The sequence below is a fragment of the Pan troglodytes genome, chromosome 18 (genome assembly GCF_028858775.2).
Source record: "Pan troglodytes isolate AG18354 chromosome 18, NHGRI_mPanTro3-v2.0_pri, whole genome shotgun sequence".
Classification (NCBI taxonomy): domain Eukaryota; kingdom Metazoa; phylum Chordata; class Mammalia; order Primates; family Hominidae; genus Pan; species Pan troglodytes.
This window is the reverse complement of record NC_072416.2, coordinates 30,241,690-30,263,172: the sequence shown is the minus strand read 5'-3', so window position 1 is coordinate 30,263,172 and position 21,483 is coordinate 30,241,690. Positions and strand designations below refer to the sequence as shown.

Sequence of the window (21,483 nt, the reverse complement as noted above, 5' to 3'; positions counted from 1 at the left end):
CGGGAGGAGGATTTAAAAGCAGTGACATCCCCAAATCCATGTTCCTTTTTGCAACCCAAGGCCAGCTTATTTCATACCTGGCCCACACTCAGCCCAGTTCATGCCCAGAGTTATTTGTTCATATCTGCCACCCCTCTTCGCAAACTGTTTTAAAAGGTGTGCATTAAAGCTTATTGTTAAGTAGAAAAAAAGAGCAAGGCTGGGGGCTGCCCCATATGGTTGTGTGGGTTGTGCAGTATGCAAATGGCTCCCTCTAGAGGTACGAGAGCTCTAAAACACTGACAAAGGTAGGTCTAGGGTTGGGAGGTCCGGCTGACTTGATGTGTTCATCCCTGATTTGTCTGATCTCTTAGAAATAGCAGTGCTCCCCACTCTGACAGTCTGTGTTGCGCAACGTCACTGGAAAGGCCAATGCTTTACGGCTTGTTTCATTTGTTGTCCTCACTGCAGGGGTTTCAGAACTCAGAAGGAAGATAACAAGAGACAGGGCCCCCAACACTTCCCATTTTTACTTGTGAGATTTTCTGAAGGTGCTGAAGCTGCACAGGCCACAACAGGACACAGGATATGGTGGCTGAGTGAGAGCAAAGCCTCTGCTTTAATAATTGCAATGAACTTGCTTTAGAGACCTTTAAGGAAAGCCCACCCCACAGTAAATTGCTGGAAGGCCAATCCCTTCACTAGCAATTTAATGCTAAGAGCCGATGACGTTCATCAAATCTGACAGCATTTTGGTAAACGACGGCTCTGTTGATTAGGCCGCTGTCCACCCAAGTATTACAAGGCTGAGGAAGCCATAAATCTTAATCCACAGATAGCAGCATAAAGATCTAAGGCCCAGAAGTGGTGGGGGAAAAAGGACAGTATGAACAAGAGGCCATACATCACCACCAGCCCATTCCACAGGGAAGGTGGCAGCTCGGGAGCCCAACACAGCCATCGCCATGATCCTCCCCAAACCCCCAGGAATCAGAGGGGCTTGGGAAGGGTTTTACAGGTGGAAGTCATCGGCTTCTTGGCCAGCAGCCAGAGTTGGGATGACTCTGTGACCTTCTGGTCAAGGGATCTGGAGGCCAGTGTACCTGACGCAGCCCCTCCTGTCAGGGCAGCTCTACCCAAATGTGCTTTCTTATTGTTGGGTGAGACCATAAGAAGAGAAACCTGTTCTCCTGGAGGCGGTGAATGGATTGGGCTTGGTCAGTAGAAACAGGGTGTGTGATTCAAGAGAGTTTCAGGGCTGGGCGCAGTGGCTCACGTCTGTAATCCCAGCACTTTAGGAGGCCAAGGTGGGTGGATCGCATGAGCCCGGGAGTTCAAGACCAGTGTGGGCTACATAGCAAGAACCTGTCTCAAAAAAAAAAAAAAAAAAATCCAGCAAGACAGCCAGGAGGAGAGTACAGAGGGTGAATGGGGAGGCAAGGGGGCTGTGTGGACTGTGAATAAGGCTGGGACTGCAGGTGCTCACTGTGCACTGGGACCACTGCATCCCACCACGGTGTCCCCTGCTGACCAATGTGAATACACAAGGCGACCGTGTGGCCCCACTGATACCTCCTGGTTGGCATGGCCCTACAAGTGAAACCCCAAGACCAGGAGAGGACTGTGGTCCCTCTCTTGGTGGAGCAGCTTTTGAGAACTGGCCACTGGCCACTGGGGACTTGGCTGCCTTGACCACTCTGCCTACCTTGGCTGCCCCTAAGCATGGCAGGAGCCCATCCAAAAGGGTTAGGATAGAAAGATTGTCTTCCTCTCCATCCCATGGACCCAAGACTCTGTCTCCATGGACTGTCTACCATGGAGAAACTTTGGACTTAACTCCACTTCTTGGAGCCAGAGCAAACCAATCCAGCCCGTCTTCCTCATGACGGTAATAATGGTATAGCTGGCACCCCCAGTCTATTCACTGTGCTACCTCCAGCCTTCTTGACAAGAAGCTATAGGACTCATGGTTCCTGCTCATGTGGCCAGGGCAGGCAGGGTTTGCACCAAATGAACTGGTCTCTGAGGGGCTCTAGTCATAGCCGATGGAGGTAGGAGGGGGTGCCTCATCCAGGCTAAGCAGCAGCAGCCCAGGCCATGCCCTGAGAAAGGGATGAGCTGAGAGATTCAGACTGTCTCTGTCTTGGAAACTTTCAACTAACAAATATGGAGGGAGTGTAAAACCGTGCGTGGAGGAGGCATGATGGATCAGGGGAACACTGAAGCTACGAGTTGGTGGCAGCTCAGGGACAAGGAACAGAAGTGCAAGGACGGGGGCTGGGGAAGGTTGGTGGAGAGAGACGTAGCCCTGCTTCAAAGGCTTCCTGGTCCTCCTGTAGCCCCTTGCTCCCATGGGCGGTCCTTTCTGCACACATGAACCCAAAATATGAACCCAAACGTGGCGCTCTACTGTTTCAACCCTCTTGGAAATTCTCACATTTAGATTGAAATCCAAACTTCCTCCTGTGGTCTTCTAGGCCCTGCATGGCCAGTTCTTCCTACTTGCAACCCTGACACCCTCATCCCCACCCTTTCTGCCACCCTGTCCTGATCGCCCTGCCTCCTCTCAGCCTGTGCCCAGTGCCCGCTGCTCTCACTGTCCCCTCACCTGAAAGCCTCCCCCAGCCACAGATCTTTCCGGCGCTGGCTCCAGGTAACTCTCAGGCCCTGGCTGCGATGCGGCCCCTTGGGAGGCTGTGCTGCCCACCTTCGCTGAAGGAGCGCTTCCCCGACACCTTCTCTTTCAGGCTGCTGTCCTCTGTCCTTCCTTCGTAGCACTGTCTTCCGACTCGCTTGCTTGCCTTTGGTCCTTTGCCTTCCCAACCTCCCCACCCGCTCCCCATCAACATGAGCTCCAGGAGAGCAGGGCTGGCCTCACTTACTGCTCAGAACCCGGCATCTGTAAGTGCCAAAACTGAGTATGTGCTCAATACATGAGCACGGAATGAAAGAAGTAAAGTATGAGTGAGCAAAGGAACATACTAGAGTGAAGAGCCCTGAGGCCTCCAGGCTGAGCTGCCCTCCCCATCTGCCCCTCTGCTGATTAAAACAACAACAGGCAGCACCATTCACTATTTCTCCTGTGCCAGGCACTGCTTCAGCTTCTCTCCAAACACAGATCCCACTGATCCTCATTAATTGCCCTCATTAATTACCATTACCAACCTCACATGACAAATGAGAGCGCAGGCACCAAGGGGTTAAGCATCTTAGCCACTGTGCAGCTGGCAGGAGGCGGAGCCAAGGCTTTGCACTGGGGCTGCTGGAAGGTTCCAGGGTCTATGCTCTTAGCCATTCCTCTGGACTTGTCTGTCACCTGTTCCCACCTGAAGCAGCAGGCAGCCCCTGCTGATAGACCACCTGTAATGCACGCTGCACATGCTCCCCTCCAGCAGCCCTGGGAGGTTTCATTGATGATGAAACCAAAGCTCAGAGTGGTTACACGGCCAGCTCCAGAGCACACAGCTCACAGAGGTTACATGGTCAGGTCTGGGGTGCACAGCTCAGAGAGGTTACACAGCCAGCTCCGAGACACACAGCTCAGAGAGGTTACTCAGCCAGCTCTGGGGCACACAACTCAGAGAGGTCACATGGCCAGCTCCAAGACACACAGCTCAGAGAGGTTACACAGAGAGCTCCAGGGCACACAGCTCAGAGAGGTTACACAGCCAGCTCCAGGGCACACAGCTCACAGAGGTTACACGTACATAGCTCAGAGAGGTTACACAGCCAGCTCCAGGACACACAGCCAGTGAGCAGTCCAAAGCCTACTCCTTCCACTCTCCAGGGGCTACAAATTCAAATGCCCCAAAGAACCAGATGGGAAATGGAAACACGAGATAAGAGAAATCATAGCCTAAATCTGATAATAAACCACAGCTACCACTCAGCCTCACCACTGAAGCTCTGGGGAGTGGTGGGGACTTTGGCAAACAGGAAAGCTCATGCCCTGTCCAAAGGCAGTAGCTGGACTTGGCTCCTGCTGCTGGCTGCCTAGTGGGGAGGAGGATGGCCCAGCGTGGGGGCCAGACTTTTCCATTTTTTCCAGGGAAGAAGAAATCTAGATTTTTGATTTTGAGATAGGGTCTTGCTCTGTCCCCCAGGCTAGAGTGCAGTGGTGCGGTCATGGCTCACTGCACCCTTGAACTCCTGGCTTCAAGCGATCCTAACTGTCTCAGCCTCCTCAGTAGCTGGGACTAGAGGTGTGCGCTACTATGCCTGGCTAATTTTTTTATTTTTAGTAGAGATGGGACTCACTATGTTGCCTGGGGTGGTCTTGAACTCCTGAGCTCAGGTGATCCTCCTTCCTCGGCCTCCCAAAGTGCTAGGATTAGAGGCATGAGCCATTGCACCTGGCTAGATATATTTTTAATATAAAATCTTGTTAATTTAAATGTTGGCAAGCTTCTAAAAGTCTTTTAAAAGCTGTATGAGCCCAACAACCATTATCTGGGGGCAAGTTTGACCCACAGGCTTCAAGTGGTTAACTTCTGGACCCCGCCAGGCCTGCCATCCATGTATTTGAAATCAGGTGTCACACCCTCCTCCCAGTTAAGCAGTCCCCATGTCTTCACAGCCCGAGCTTCAAAGGCAGGAACTGAGCCTTCTTGAATTTTTTTTTTTTTTTTGAACCCTAGAGCCTTGCACAGTGCCTGGGCCCTGCTGGGTATCAATACATGTCTGTTAAATTAACAGATGATTTCATTCATGACACATGTTGTAGTTCATTCACCACTTTTGAATGCTCCCTGGTTTGTGTCTATCTTTAAGGTTGGTTCCCAAAAGCCTGGGTGTGTGGAGCAGAGTCCATGCTCTAGACTGGAGGGGGCCGGCTCTCAGTACCCATCCCACACTCCTCCTGGGGAGACTTTCTGTGGGGTAGAGGCCAGAAAGCCAAATACTGCATTTCCCAGACTCCCTTTCTAAAGCTGTCCTCACAGGGTTAACAAGAATTCTCACAGAATATAGTTATAATTCAGCAGTAATCACTGCACTTTGACCCACTTCCTTGTAACTGAAATTCACTGGATACTGACCATTAGCATTCCCATTATTCCTTATAGATTTCTGACTGTAGAATCATTAAGGCTTTTGTTTAAGAATTGCTTAAGATGTTTTTCAGATCTTAAATTCCAGCAAAACAACTGACGCTAGCCAGTTTGAAGGCCCCCACAGAAGAACGGGATCCGCGTGAGAACACAGCTTCTTCATCTCCCTGTCCCGTGACTTCCCCCTGCACTCTTCCACCAATCAATGATCTCCACACATCAGCCTACTCCAAAACCCTTAAAAACACTGGCCCCAAACTCCTCTGGGAGACAGATTTGAGGTTTCCTTCCATCTCCTCGTTTGGCGGCCCTACAATTAAATCTCTCTCTGCTGAAACCCAGTGTCTATGTGTATAGACTTGCCAGCATCGTGCAATGGACCTATTATGGTTACATTTTGGCTCGGGTTCTGGGTGTGATTTAGGTTCAGCCAATCAGATGGCCTCACACGAGCCAGGGAAAGCAGAAGTGAGGTGAGGAGAAGAGGGGGATAGATGTTGGCTGTTTCAGTGCTAAGCACAGGGCATGGAGTTCTTCCATAATGTTCCTGACTGGCTAGCCACGCTGCGGGGCAGGGTCTTCATAGCGCTGTCCCAGCAGGCATGGAGTCACTCTGAGGCCAACAGCTGGGGCAGTAACTCCCTGATTCCTGGATTGCAGCTAAGGTGACACCTTCCTGATGCTGATACCCCACCTTCCCAATGGTGTCCTAGGCAGCCGCTCTCCTGGCAGGCCCAGGCTAAGTGGCCATGCTTTTGAGGCACCATTCCTAGAGGCCCAGCCCAGAGTCCCCTCCTCATGCTAGCCCAAGGACTTCGTAAGCACCCGACTCCCTGCACTGCATTTGTTTCTGCTTAAAATAGCCTGAGTGGTCTCTGCTGTTAGGCACTGACTGACCCCTGACTGATACAGTGTAGAAGGACAATTACAGCCCTCGAGGCATCAGGAAATCAGGAAATTAGCTATGATTAGGCCCTGTGAAGTGTGGGACCACAAGGAGAGACTGAGGAGGATGCTAATTAATCTTAGGCCAAGTTTTTTAAATTGCACAGACTCTAGGGCCAGCTATTAAGCCACAATCTAAGACACAAATATGGCTCCTGATAATAGAAGGCTCTCAAAACAAGTAGAAGAACTGTCTTAAGTGAGAAGTGAAGAAAGGCCTCATTAGCAACAAATTAATATTCATTGCAGGGGACAAAAGGAGGCCTCCAGGCTGTGTGTCCTCCAGGCCTTGCTCCTCAGCACTGAGATCAGGCAGGGACACCCTTCCCCAATTAATCAATGACTTGAAGATGCCCCTGTGGGGAGGCAGAAAGACCACTGGGTTTATAACCACAGCCCAGAGTTCAAATCCCAGCCTGCCCTCTTCCTTAGTAGCTATGCAACTCTAAGGAAGTCACCTTACCTCTCTTGGCCTTGATTTCTTCAGTAGCACAATGAGGACATTTTCTGACCTACAGGATTATTGTGGGTGGCCTGATAAAGGGTATGAAAGCATTTAACTACAGACCCATACATTTAGTACAGTGTGAAATTGTATGTGGTAGTAGTTCCCAATATTGGTGAACACAAGTTAAAAAATAACAACAGGCCTGGCGTGGAGGCTCATGCCTGAAATCTCAGCACTTTGGGAGGCCGAGGCAGGAGGATCACTTGAGGCCAGAAGTTCAAGACTAGCCTGGGTAATATAGTGAATAAAAATAAGTGAAAAATAAATAAAAAAATATATAAAAATAAATAAAAATATATTTAAATTTTATTTTATATAAAAAATAAAAAATATAGTACAAAAATAAATTTTAAAGAGAAAAAATTACAGTAATTTAAAAAATAACACTGCTTAAGCCTCAGCAAGTCAGAATCTCTGGGGGTGGGGCCTGAGCATCTATATTTTAAAACCTCCCTAGGCCATTTAAATGTACAGTCAGGGCTGAGAAATAAAAAGAAAATCTCAAGATCCCAGCCAACTGAATGAACCCTTTCTTGGCCAAGGGGACCCCAGAGAAACCTTACAACTGAGTTCCCAGCAATGATGGGACGGGAGGTCAGACATGCCTCATTATATCCCCTCCCTCGTTAACCGCCAGGAGGCTTTCTTTTCTAAGGGTTAAAAAGAAACCAGCCCTTTTCGGCCGGGCGTGGTGGCTCATGCCTGTAATCCCAGCACTTTGGGAGGTTGAGGCGGGCGGATCACCTGAGGTCAGGATTTCGAGACCATCCTGGCCAACATGGTGAAACCCAGTCTCTATTAAAAATACAAAATCAGCCGAGTGTGGTGGCAGGCACCTGTAATCCCAGCTACTTGGGAGGCTGAGGCAGGAAAATCGCTTGAAACCGGGAGGCAGAGGTTGCAGTGAGCCAAGATCACACCACTGCACTCCACCCAGGGTGACAGAGCGAGACTCTGTCTCAAAAAAAGAAAAAAAAAAAAAAAGAAATCAGCCCTTTTCAAAGACTCCACCACTGATATCAACCAACAGCCTGCTGCCCCTCCCAACCAGCCTGCCTGCCGCCCCTCCCTTCTGTGGTTACTACACAACTGACCAGCATTTCTTCCTGGTAAGGGACCACTGACCATGAAGTGGTTCTGACCCCTCTATAGAGGATGCACAGTGAGGGTTTCCGTGTCTCCCGATTCGCCTTTTGACATCAGAAGGCCAAAACCTCCACCCTCAGATCCTGCTAATGCCGCCATTTTTTGACGATGGGATCCATGGAGAGGCATGAAGCTCAACTGCACATGCGCATATTTCTCCTTTCATAAATATTCATAACTCCTCCTACAGCTTACTGAATATGTATATTGCGTCACCTATTCAGCATAAATCCGTCTTATCCCTCTGAACTTCAAAGTGCAGTTTTCTGGCTTCTGGCCTGAGGCTGTGTTTCCTAGCCTGCCGGAATGGCCACCTGGGAGGGAGGCTGCCACCCTTTCTGAGAAATAAAGCTTTCCTTTCCAAGTGTGTGAACCTCGTCATTCTTCATTTGACGGGGCTGGGACCTGCTGGTCCCCGGTAAGGTATGAGTGACTATGAGGTAAAATATCCAGAACTATATGAGCAAGAACACAGAGTTTGGGGCAAAAGATCTAAGACTGACTCTTGATTCTGCCACTTCTTAGCTGTTGACCTTGGAAAACTCACTGAACTTTTCTGAACCTCCATCTCTTCAGCTCCTTATAAAGAGGGACAATATTGGAACGTACTCTACAGTTCTGCTGGGAGGGCAAAGGAGACGAGTTACATGGGAGTTGAGCCTACGTGTGGTACCTGGGGTAGATGCTACAAAATGCAAGCTCCTGACATCAGCACACCAGCTGCAACCCAAAATGGCATCTCAGTTCCATGGGGCAGGGGCTTTGTCATATGCACCCACTGTATCCCTGACATCCAGAACTGTACCTGGCACATAGTGGGTACTCAATAAAAAAATAGCTGAATGAATGAGTCATCATGATGGGACTCTGAGTCTGACCTTCCTATACCCCCAAGTGGGGCTGGAGTGGCCACATCCAAAGGGGAGGGCCGTGCAGCAGAGCGGTCTCTCCAAAGGTCAGTTCCACATGCAGAAAGGGCACACTACCATGCCCAGCCAGACCCACCTACTCCCCATAGGGTGGTTTTTTTCTTTTTTAGACAGGCTCTTGCTCTGTTGCCCAGGCTGGAGTGCAGTGGTGCAACTGTGGCTCACTGCAGGCTTAAACTTCTGGGCTCATGCAATCCTCCCACCTCAGCCTCCTGAGTAGCTGGGACTAGAGGTATGTGCTGCCACACCTGGCGAATTTTTTATTTTTATTTTTAGTAGAGATGAAGTCTCACTTTGTTGCCCAAGCTGGTCTCGAACTTCTGGGCTCAAAGTGATCCTCCCACCTCACCCTCCCAAAATGCTGGGATTGCATAAAGGAGCCACTGTGCCTGGCCCATGGGGGTTTTAAATGCTCTGATTGTATTTCTATTCCCACAGCCACCCACACTCTGTATTCTAAAGCATGGGCTGGGGCCACAGTCTCCAGACCTGGTGCCATCCTCGGCGCTGGACTTTACTGGGGGCTGTCCGTGAACTGCGTCTTAAGGCTTCTTCAGCTTCTCGAAACAGAGTTCTTCGTCCATAATCTGCACCAGAGACGAGGGAAGGAGACTTGGTGAGGCACTGATGACAAGCTCACAGTACTGGGTTGGTTTGTAACTCATGTCTAAAATGCATATCAGTGTGCCCAAAGTCTTGTGTATGAGGACATTGACTACAGCGCGGTTGTGGCAACAAGACATCAGAAAACAAGCTAAATGTTGAGCAAAAAAGGAATGGGTAAATAAGTTCCAGTATATATATCCATGCCATGGAATAATATGTATAATATATGGCCGGATCAGGCAGGTCTGTATATACAGAGAAGAGTCTCTAAGCTACAGAGACAAGGTTCAGGACAGTAGGTACAAGAGGTCACCATTTGTGTAAAAGAGTGTAGAGGGTGAATCTCTTTGCTGAATGAATGAATGAATGAAGGTACTGCTGGTGTTCCAAGTACACAGAATCCTGTTATCTGTTCCTCCCTGAAACCTGGACCAGGAAAAGCTGAATTCTCCTTACTAGCAGCAGCAGGTCTGCCTCCACTATGAAAACTAGGAGAGCCACTGGTTTCCCTCTTTGCCCTGGGGGCTGGGGAGCTCAAGCTACACTCTGAGTTCAACTGTAGTGGCTCTCCTAGGAAACCATTTCAGGAATCACTTTCTCTTCTTGCCCTTTTGTTGTTGTTTTGACTTTTACTATATATTAATGGCTTGGGATCTTACCATGTCTGTGAGGCCATAGATTAGAATAACACCAATCAGTTACTGTGTGACAGACAGCTTACATTTCTTACATCATTTAATCTTCCCAGCAAGCCTGCAAGGTGGGCATAATTATTCCCATTTTATGCAAGAGGAAACTGGGGTCAGAGAGGTCCTAACTGCCTAAGGTCTCAAAGCCAGAAAGTGGCAGAACAGGGTTCATTCAAATCCAGTCTGCCTCATTCCAGATCTTCTTGTAACTTGCTTGGTAGCACACTGGCCTCTCCAACAAGGCAGCCTACCTTAAAGGCATTCTGACAGCTACTTGGGATAAGCAGTCTCGCCAGTCCCGTTTTATTATTGTTTTTTAAATATTTATTTATTTATTTTGAAACAGGGTCTTGCTCTGTCACCCAGGCTGGAGTACAGTGGCATAGTCATAGCTCATTGCAACCTTGACTTCCCGGGCCCAATCAGTCCTCCTGCCTCAGCCTCCTGAGTAGGTGAGACTACAGGCATGCACCACCATGCCCAGCTACTTTTGTATTTTTTGCAGATACAGGGTCTATGTTGCCCAGGCTGGCCTCTAACTCCTGAGCTCAAATGATCTGCCCACCTTGGCCTCCCAAAGTGCTGGGATTACAGGCCTGAGCCACCATGTCTAGCTGAGTCCCACTTTAAAGATGAGCAAACAAAGGCACAGAGAGACTAAGTGGCTTCCCCATGGTATCCAGACTCCACGTGCTCTGCTGTTTCATTCATTCAACTGCCCAATCATTTTCCGTGTCTATGCTAGGCTGGGTTGGGAATTTTTCTATTACACACAAGCTTCCTGTGGTTTTCTTATAGGGCATGTGAAATCCATTTAAAGTATGCACGGTATAGATTAACTAAATACAGAAATGAGTGGTAAAATCAAATATTACACAGGGGTTAGGTACTAAAGTTAAAACATACTAAGTGAAAAATCAGATATAATCCAAAATTTCCCTAGACATTCCCTTAAAGTACTGACTTAAGACCCAGGAAATGTAAAAGCTAGAAATTTACTGCTTTGGCTGCCTTTGCTCTGGGGTAGTAGAGGCCAAGACTAGTTTAAACAGGAATAAAACAGGATTTCTCTTTCTCATTCTTATGCTCTCTTTCTGGCCATGCGGGTGTAGTTAACTTGTGTTCGTTGTTCACACGCACAGGACGTGGTTCCATAATCCCTATTTTTTTTTTTTTTGACAGAGTCTTGCTCTGTCACCCATGCTGGAGTGCAGTGGTGCGATTTCGGCTCACTGCAACCTCCGCCTCCCAGGTTTAAGTGATTCTTGTGCCTCGGCCTCCTCAGCAGCTGGGACTACAGGTGCATGCCATCATGCCTGGCTAATTTTCGTATTTTTAGTAGAGATAGGGTTTCACCATGTTGCCCAGGCTGGTCTGGAACTCTTGGCCTCAAGTGATCCACCCGCCTCAGCCTCCCAAAGTGATGTGATTACAGGTGTGAGCCACTGCACCCTGCCCCTAATTAATTTTGATTAACAGAGCTGAGACTCAGCCTGGAGGGCCTGTGCTCACCGTGTGTCCCCTCCGTGTGGGAGGCACTTCTGGAGAAGTCAGAGTGAATAGCTTTCCGCGGTGACGATTTCAGCTCCGAATTGGCACCGTTGACATAGACAGAGAAACCTTGCTCCAAGTGCTCCAGTCTCAATTGCACGGGGTCCTTGCTTTTCAAATGCTTTAATATCCTGAAAGAGAAACGGTGGGTTGTTCCTCCTCATCATTTGAGTCTGGGCTGCTGTACCCTCAAGCCAGGAGTGAACTGCTGTTCCCACAGTGAAGCGTCTCTAATCAGAGCCCAGGGGGCGTGTGCCCAGCTGTTTGTCTACAAACAGCCTCTAACAGGCCCATTACCCACTTAGAGAAGCCACGAGGGGGAGACAGTTTGGGGCCCTACAGGGAAGTTTCTGCAGCTCTCATTCTGAGGCTCAAATACACATTAGTGAGAAAGAACACACCCAGTTCATGCCCCGTGCTGGCCAAGGCAGAGAGGAGGCGTGTGTTTACACACTGCTATCATACAGCCTGGGCTTTCTGAAAAGATCCCAATTTTATGCAATTTCACTTTGTGTGAAACTTTGTTTGATGTGTAACAAAAAGGGGTTTTTAGGCTCTCAGGCTTTGTGAGAGAGATTTCATACCACCCATTTACAAATCAGAAAACAGCTTTCATCAGACCAGGTGGGCTAACGTTTTGCTTCAGTGAATAGATGTGTTCTCAAAACACTCACCCCTGATATTTCAAAGGCCATCATGTCATATTCTAATGCAGTTAAAAAATATATCAATGCAGGCGTTGGTTCAAGGTTAACAATAGGATTATCACATCTTTTGGCTAAAAGGCAGGAGTGTTGCCAGGTCCCTAATTTAGCTTTCACTGAAGCCCATCCTTACACCTTGGGCCTGGTCCTTTACCCAATCCTGATGTCACACTGCCATATGCAGAGTACAGTGTCTTCTTCAGCCCCCAGAGAACTGCTTCCATTGGACGCCAGACTCGCCTGCATTTTATACACAGCTTTAGACACTCCTACATCAACTACATTTATACAGACAACCAGCCAACCTAGCAACAAGTGTGCCTCTTCTTCAGTAATTAAATAAGTGCCAATCAAATTAGCAAAATTTAAATTTTAAAAAATAATAGCAATCACATAAAAGGTGCATACTGTATGCTAAACTCTGTTCTAAAAACCTAAAGTCGATTCTCATTATTCGCAGTACGAGTGGTCTAGAAAGTCACCGTGAATTCTGAATTAGAGAATTTGGAACTACTGCTCCTAGAGGAAATACAGGGTCAGGTGCCTGTGAGTCTTTGTTCACATTTTCATGAACCAATCAACACAGAACCTTGTGTATGTGTGTTTCTGTTTAAAGATGCCTTATTACGCCGTTGATTCATTCACACCAAACTCACAGCCAAAAGCACTATCACTCATGCCTGAACAAAGCTTCCTAACATATGTATTTTCTTCATAAGGCATATCACAGCCTCATGCTTAGGAACACTGAACAGCATTTCTGCACTATGTATAAGGCCAGTTTAAGCAATGAAATCACCAGCAGAAAGCACAAAAATGTGAAAAACATGGCACTACGTACAAGGCAAAAAGGACACTTGTTTATAGTATAAGAGGCAGAGAATTGCCTTGTTCTATATCAGCTGGGAACGTGTGTATGGGGGACTAAAGATGTTGCCTCTCTGCACATGTCTGCAAGTGACCGCAAAAATGCAGCAAGTATCGACTGTGGGGTTACAGATCAGTTTTGGTGATGACACAAATTCACAGACAGAAAGTCAGAGAATAATGATGATCAACGATATGAAGAAGTTACTCTTCACAATAATCCTACAGGGTAACCACTTTTTTTTTTTTTTGAGACGGAGTCTCGCACTGCCACCCAGGCTGGAGTGCAGTGGTGCGATCTCGGCTCACTGCAACCTCCACCTCCTGGGGTTCAAGCGATTCTGATTCTCCTACCTCAGCCTCCCAGGTAGCTTGGACTACAGGCATGTGCCACCACACCTGGCTAATTTTTTTTTTTGCGTGTGTTTTTAGTAGAGACAGGGTTTCACCATGTTGGCCAGGCTGGTCTTGAACTCCTGACCATCTGCCCACTTCGGCCTCCCAGAGTGTTGGGATTACAGGCGTGAGCCACTGTGCCTGGCCGTAATCACTTTTATTATCTCCATTTAGAAGATAAGGAGTATAAGGCATAGAAAGGTTAAAGAACTTGCCCAAGGTCACATAGCTATTATAGTATGCGGCAGGGGTAGAATGCAAACTTAGGCAATTTGGCTCCAGAGTCTACACCAAAACGAAGACAACTTGTAAAGCTAGCAAGATGATGTTGAAACTGGCAAACTTAGACATTGCTGGTAATTCATAGAACCTTCTCAGAAGTAGTATGAAAATATAGAAAATGCCATATGTTTGGTCTTTGCCCAGTAAGCACATTCCGGCAAATTGTTCCTAAGCATATGAACTCTGGGCAAGAAGACAGTCAGTGTTCAGTAATAACAAAACTCTGGAAGCAACCCAAATGTCCAACACCAGAGAAGTGGAAGCTGCTATTACACAGATGTTATCATTATGAAGACTCTATAGAAACATGGGGGATTGTTTGTGATCTGTTCAGTGGGGGGCGGGGGAGTGGTGATGAAAAAGGCAGAATAAAAATGATACAGAGGCCAGAGCACAGTGGCTCATGCCTGTAATCCCAGCACTTTGGGAGGCTGGGGCAGGCAGACTGGACTGCTTGAGCCCAGGCGTTCTGAGATTAGCCTGGGCAACATGGTGAAACCCCGTCTCTATAAAAAATATAAAAATTAACTGGGCGTGGTAGCGTGCACCTGTGGTTCTAGCTACTTGGGAGGCTGGGGCAGGAGGATGGCTTGAACTGGGGAGGTTGAGGCTGTAGTGAGACATGATCATGCCACTGCACTCCAGCCCGGGTGACAGACAGAGACCTTGTCTCCAAAAAAAAAAAAAAGAAAGAAAGAAAAAAGAAAAGAAATGAAATGAAAAGAAAAAGGCATATGTAGTAAAGGTAAAGTTGGAAAACTGTGTGTTTGTGGACCCAGTGTGGAAGGTGATAAATGTAAAATGAAATGAGTTGTTGAGGGAAGGTGGTGGCATTGTGGGTGATTTCTTTGTTTATTTTTTAAATGTTTCTTTAGCAGCTGATACATTCATCTTTTCACCAATTGTGGCAGGAACATTTATTACAGGCTGCTTATCTCTTGCCAGCCTTGGAAGCCTGGGAGATGCCTGATTGTTGGGCAACAACATAAAACAGAAGAAAAACACAAGTAACTAAGAGACAATTTCCAAACACAGCAATAGCTACGCTTGCAAGAGCAAACAATCAAGGGACAATGTAGGCACCGTCAGTCTCCAGGGAGGGAGCAGGAGCCTAGGTCCTGGGAGGCCTGTGGCGGGGCAGAGTGGGGAATCTGATCACCCAGGCAGACAGCCTGCCTCAACTTCTCTCCCTGCCTTCTGATGCCACATTAACAGTCACGGCATCCAGCTATCCAGGATCTGAGACTGGCAGTCCACGGGTGCCCCTCCTTAGGCAGAATGATTTATGAAAATGTAGATTTATGAAACTGATAAATTAGGAGATAATTATTCAGACTGGAAAGGAATTGCTAAAGGAACTCCCCTACTGCAGTGGAGTGCATCAGTAATATTCAGGTGGCATCAAAGAAAAGTGTTTTTTAAAAATTGATAGCCTACTTTGCATAAAAAGCTGTCCTGGGCAGAGGGGACTCAGATAAATCAGATTCCGCTCCTGCCCTATCTAAAATTGAACTCTTCCCTCCTGCTGCCCTGCCACCCTCTACTGGCTTGCCGGTTCAACTTTTTCCAATGGCACACTATCACTGGCTAATGTTATATTATGGATGTATCTGTGTATTTGTTTATTCTTCTTCCCCCACACTGGACTCTGAGCCTCTGTCCTGTGGGCCATGGTGCCTGCTGAATGCGGAAAGCTCTCAATGGCTATTTCTTTCTTTTCTTTTTTTCCCGGGTCTTGCTCTGTTGCCCAGGCTGGAGTGTAGTGGTGTGATCACAGCTCACTGCAGCCTTGATCTCCTGGGCTCAAGCAATCTTCCCACCTCAGCCTCTCGAGTAGCAGGGACTACAGGTGCATGCCACCACACCCGGCTAATTTTTGTATTTTTTTCTGTAGAGACAGGGTCTCCCTGTGTTGTCCAGGCTGGTCTCAAACTCCTAGGCTCAGTGGATCCACCCACCTTGGCCTCCCAAAGTCCTGGGATTACAGGCATGAGCCACTGCGTCTGGCCTCAATGCCTGTTTCTGGAACAAGTGACCCCAAGGATCTCAAGTTGGGGCAGGAGACATGGATGAATACCCTAGTGCTCACAGCTACCATTCACGTGATGCACATCACACCCATCATTTCCATTTTATGCCCATGTTGGCCTTTGGGATCACCTGCACAGATGAGGAAGTGAAGGAGTGAGTGGGGAGTACAGGGTGTGATGAGGCAGTCTAGGGACCTGACATGGCTGGGGCTGGGGTGGTCGGGGAGGATTCTCCTCCTTGTGGGCCACCGGGCAGGGACCTAGATGGCAAGGAGGACCCAGTGAACACAAGGGCCCTTTGAACACAAAGTTTCAAAGGGAAACTTACAGGAAAACTTGCCCACAAAAATGCTGGGCCTGCAGCCCCAGGAGAAGATCCAGGCAGAAAGAAGGAAGGAGAGAACCAGCATCACTGGGGGCCTAACCTGGACCTTTGCCTGAGCCAGAGCTTTAACCCAGTCTATCCTTTTGTCCTCATGGCAGCCCAGGGAGGTGCCGGCATCTTTAGTCTCCTGTTACAGAAGAGGAAACAGACCCCAGGGAGGTTTAGGGACTTGCTCAAGGTCATGCAAGCTGGGGAAATGGCGGAGCCTCTGGCAATGAGGAGCCTTTGAACACAAGGGCCCTTTGAACACAAAGGGCAGGTCACTGTGTTCTCAGGGGGCTGCGGCCTAATTGTGACTAGGCTTATGACTGAGTGGTCTCTGAGCGGTGTGGCTGCCATGGCACTATAGATGAACCACATGGTTCCTCCAGATCTCGGTCATCTCAGGTCGCCTGAGGGGTTTCCCCAAGGATCAGCCATTCAAGAATTACCTGGATGTCAATTTGGGGAGAAGGCATTTATATCGAAAGGATGATAATAATAATAAACATTAAAAAAAGTAGCTGGATGTGGTGGCCCGCACATGTAGGCCCAGCTACTAGGGAATCTGAGGCAAGAGGATCGCTTGAGTCCAGGGGTTGGAGAGTGCAGTGAGCTATGATCACACCAATGCACTCCAACCTAGGCAACAGAGTGAGACCCCCATCTCAATCAATCAATCAATCAATCAGTCAGTCAGTCAATAACTGAATGATGATAATGATGATGATGATGATGATGAATACTGGGTTGGGTAGGGGGCTTGCTATGGGCCTTCAAGGGCCTTGTCTCACTTCACCCTTCAGTGATCCTGGGACTGAGGTTCTGTTGGCGTGTTTTAGAAATGAACTTGCCGAAGGCCAGAGAGCCAAGGAAACCTCCAACCTGGATTTGAGTTCTGGCCCATGGGGCTGCAGTGCTTGTGCTCTCCCCTGCTCCTTCCTGCTGTTTCTTGCCTCTAGCACCAGGCATCACAGAGGCTCTGAGAAAGAAGAGGTCAGAGGAGAGAGCACTGGCTAGCAACTGGGGACTCCTTGGAGGGGGTGGCATTTGAGTCCAGTCTTGAAGGGTGAAGACAGGGAGGGCAGGGGTGTAAAAAGAAGCCTGCCATTCCTCCCCAGAACCTGTAGGTCACCTAGGATGCTCCACAGAGCTGCACATAAGAGCATCTGTGCAGGTGGAGGAGGTGAGTGTGGAGGACGGAGCTCATTGCCAGAGACTCCGCCATTTCCCCAGCTTGCATGACCTTGAGCAAGTTCCTAAACCTCCCTGGGGTCTGTTTCCTCTTCTGTAACAGGAGACTAAAGATGCCGGCACCTCCCTGGGCTGCCATGAGGACAAAAGGATAGACTGGGTTAAAGCTCTGACTCAGACAAAGGTCCAGGTGAGGCCCCCAGTGATGCTGGTTCTCTCCTTCCTTCTTTCTGCCTGGATCTTCTCCTGGGGCTGCAGGCCCAGCACTTTTGTGGGCAAGTTTTCCTGTAAGTTTCCCTTGAATGACCTTTCTCAAGGACCAAATGATCACAGCATTGCTGGATTCTTGGACCTGGAGGGCAAATCTGGGTCTACCCCCTACAGTCTAGAGGTGTATATTACAGCCCCTCTCTGCTGTCACCTCTTCAGATACAAGGGCCCTCATCTTCTCAGTCGATCCTCATCACTCAGCCCTTTGATCACTCCGCCTGCTCTTTTATGAATCTTGTCGGGCGTGATTACCTCTTTCATGAGGTTGAGTGACAAGAATCACTCAGAGTCCACTGGGACAGGCAGCTGGGAGGGTTTCTGCAGGAGTGAGGCAAGGCTGTCACATCTCCAGACTCTGTCCCCCTACTCCCTGCCCCCAGTCTTCTCCTGGAGCACACAATCACTTTCTGCTTCTTTTGTCATAGTTATAGGTGGCCTTGCGCTCACCCTGACACTACTGGGGAGTTCTTCAAGGGTAAGAGCTGTGTGGTGGACACCTGCTCTCTCTGCCTGGCCAGGAATCTCCCCCATCTTCCAAACAGAGCCCCTCAGATCTCCACTGGGTACAGCACCATTCCTTCTTTGACTCCATGAAACTGACTCCACCGGGTGAAACTGACTCCACTGCACAATTTAGTGGGGTGGCCAAGGAACGGCCAGTAGACTGCGCCATCTCACCAGACACAGGGAGTGATTGGCTTGTATATAGTTAGGATGTATGTCCCCTCTAAATCTCATGTTGGATTGTAATCCCTAGTGTCGAGGTAGGACCTGGTGGGAGGTGACTGAATCATGGGGGCAGAGTTCTCATGAATGGTTTAGCAGCATCCCCTTGATGTTATCCTTGAGATAGTGAGTTCTTCCAAGATCTGGCCATTTAAAAGTGTGTGGCACCTCCCCCCACCCTCTCTCTCCTGCTCTCAACATGTGATGTGCCTGCTTCCACTTTGCCTTCAGCCATGAATACAAGCTCCCTGAGGCCTCCCCAGAAGCCAAGCAGATGGCGGCACCATGCTTCCTGTACAGCCTGCAGAATCGTGAGCCAATGAAACCTTTCTTCTTTATAAATTACCCAGTCTCAGCTGTTACTTTATAGTAATGCAAAAATGGCCTAACGTAGCTTGGGATGGAATTGGGCCCATGCCAGGCCAATGGGAACCTTCCTCAGCACTTTTGCTGGAAGCATTAGGAAAGATACCTAATGCTTCTAGGTAGGATGTACGTAGGGGCTTTTCCTGGCTGTCTTGGCCACTGCAAGTGAAGTACCTGCCTGAGAATGGCTCTAATATGGGAAAACGAGGGTATAGAAAATGGAGAATAGTCGATTTTGATTACATAATCTAAACACTTGGATCTAGCTATGCCTGAGGCCAAGAGTATCATGATGAATTTCTTTTTTTTTTTTAGAGACAGTGTCTCACTCTATCACCCAGCCTGGAGTGCAGTGGCATAATCATAGCTCACTGCAGTCTTGAATTCCTAGACTCAAGTGATCCTCCCACCTCAGCCTCCTAAGTAGTGAGTAGCTAGAACTATAGGTGGATGCCACCACACCTGGCTATTTAAAAAAATATTTTAGAGACAGGGTTTTGAACTTCTGGGCTCAAGTGATCCTCCTGCCTTAGCCTCCTGCATAGTTGGGGTTACAAGCAGAAGCCACCATGCCCAGCTCGATGTTGGATTTCTTAATTCCATGAGCCAGTGTTTCCTAGCTGCTTAAGTCCATTTACTTTGAGTTTCTGTCTCTTACAGCCAAAACATACTAACTAATACAGTCTGTGTCTTCCTTATCACAATGCTTCCCTTTGCATTAATGGCAATGCCAGGCACTTAGAAGGTACTCAGTGAAATCCTGCTAAATGAATAAAAGAAAAATGTTGCCCTGCTTCTTATGGGAAGCTGTGTTCTAGGCAGATCTCTGCTCAGAACTCGCTCCAACGATTACATCCCCCCTTCTCGGGTTACAGACAACCCAGATAAGCAGCCTGGGTTTTCATCTCCCTCAATGTCCAGCATAAAGCTCAGAGGCTAGTTTTCTATCTGGTCCTATAACTAGATTTCCAAGTAAATTGCAGTTCTTCCCACAAAACCCCTCCTCACTTAACATAGGGCCACTGGCAATCAGGCAGGTTTTTTTTCTCCTCTTGATTGTTTATGACAACATCAAGCAAAACATAGAGTCCAGCCCGGCTCCACCACTTTCTGGCTGTGAGACCTCGGGCAAGTTGCTCACTGCTCGGAGCCTCCACTTCCTTGCCTGTAAAATGGGTGCAGTTACTCTGCCCCATTGGGTAGTGTGCAGACAAAGTAAAATGACGGGTTGAGGTGCCTGGCATATGGCTGGCACTCTGCAAAAGGTGCCTTTGAGATTTCACCGACGATGGCTCAGGGGGATTCCCATTCTTCACAAGTCTCCACTGGCAGGTGTTTCTTTCCAGCTCTACCTTCTAATTTCCTGTCATCACGGCAGCTCCATCTTGGTGACAACACGTCCCCCCAAATTTTATGGCAACTCAGTTTTGATATAGCTTTTAATTGTCTTTGTGCTATAACCTTGTCTCTGGAAATTCTCATTTATACTATTGGCCAGTGCCTCTTTGATTGCACACTTATTGATCCCCCAATTAATGAGAAACAATTTGTTCATAAGGAACTGTGACAGCCTCTCCCCAGACAAGTCACATGCAGATGATTAAACGATCACCCAGGTGTTCAGTGGCACCATCCAGTCTGCCAGAGATTGAATAAAAACATCCTGCTCTGTGGCATTAATGATGATGGAAACCCACGTCGGTCTAATCAGCACAAGCCTTCGCCATTCTAGTTTGAGGTTGATGTGGGGATGGAGGGGGATGAGCACAGAGCTGCTGGGCACAGAGGACACTGTTGTGGCGTTTCTGGCTGGCCCTGGAGAGATTGTCTGTTCCGAAGATCTCTACCAGGGGTGGTGCTGCCTCAGTAGGTAGGTATCTGGAAAGTGGGTGGGTGCTGTCATAGATGGAATTTAGGGTCTTACTGAAATTTAGTAAAGGGGCTGGTGGGCAGAGATGCTAAATTCCTGCAATTCGTGAGATTACAAAAACTTGTCCCATGCAACGTGCCACCAGGGCCCCTGTTGATAACACTGAGTCCAGTCAGTGAGACCAGAGCTGAAGTCACATGCAGGATGACACCTCCCTACCCCAGACTCTGTTGTCTGCGAGACCCTAAGCCCATTCCGATAACACAGAGGCCCACATTTGTACCCATTCCCTTTTCTTCCCCTTCCTCCCACCAGTTCTGTGGGCCTGCATTGTTTTTCTGTTTGCTTTGTGCTTTAACTTGAATTCATTATCAACATTTTAAAACTCAGGAGATTTCACAGCCCAAATGCAGATCTCCAGCTTCTCTGGCAGACTTGGGAGGATGAGGACCCGGGGGAACTGTGGTCTCACAGAGAGCTGGCCTGGGCTGAGCAGCTTGGAGACAGGAGCTCAGGTACCCACTGTCCCACTGAGCCAGCTCCACTCACTGCCTGGCCACCCCCAGCATCTGAATTTGCAAATCCCCAGCTTATTGCAAAGTTTGAGGCCTGAAGACAAACTGCGGTGAACTGAAAATGAACTTCCTCAGCCCTACAAAGGAACCAAGGCAATGATGCCTCTTTCAAACCAGACCATGATGTTTTGACCTTGATCACTACACACTGGACCTACTGCAAGCTTTTTCAAGAACAAGCACTCCAGAGACAAAATCAGTCCTACTTTAACTTCAAATGACTTATCGACCAACTTCAAACGCCAATGTAAAATGACTTCATTTTTGCATAACACGACATGATTATAGGCTCAGATTTCAGGGACTGTCAAAGCCTGCACAATCACAGACTGGGCTCTTCAGGTGGTTCTTGCACAAGCCCTGCCAAATCCGAGCCTTTTTTGACAACCTTATCTTCTCCCAGAACAGGAGCAGGGAGGGAAGAGGCGGTACTTACAC

The 21,483-nt window shown here is 48.3% G+C and overlaps 1 protein-coding gene across 24 annotated transcripts in view; it reads right to left on the bottom strand.

The window, feature by feature from the left end:
• Positions 1–21,483, bottom strand: part of KATNIP (katanin interacting protein) — a 230,679-nt gene that overhangs the window by 140,593 nt on the left and 68,603 nt on the right. For all 24 annotated transcript variants that reach the window (XM_063797736.1, XM_063797739.1, XM_054669051.2 and 21 more), the window contains 2 exons: positions 11,363–11,532; positions 9,045–9,142 (listed from right to left, as the gene is read on the bottom strand). In XM_063797736.1, coding sequence (XP_063653806.1) covers positions 9,045–9,142; positions 11,363–11,532 — 268 coding nt within the window. The remainder of the gene's footprint in view (positions 1–9,044; positions 9,143–11,362; positions 11,533–21,483) is intronic.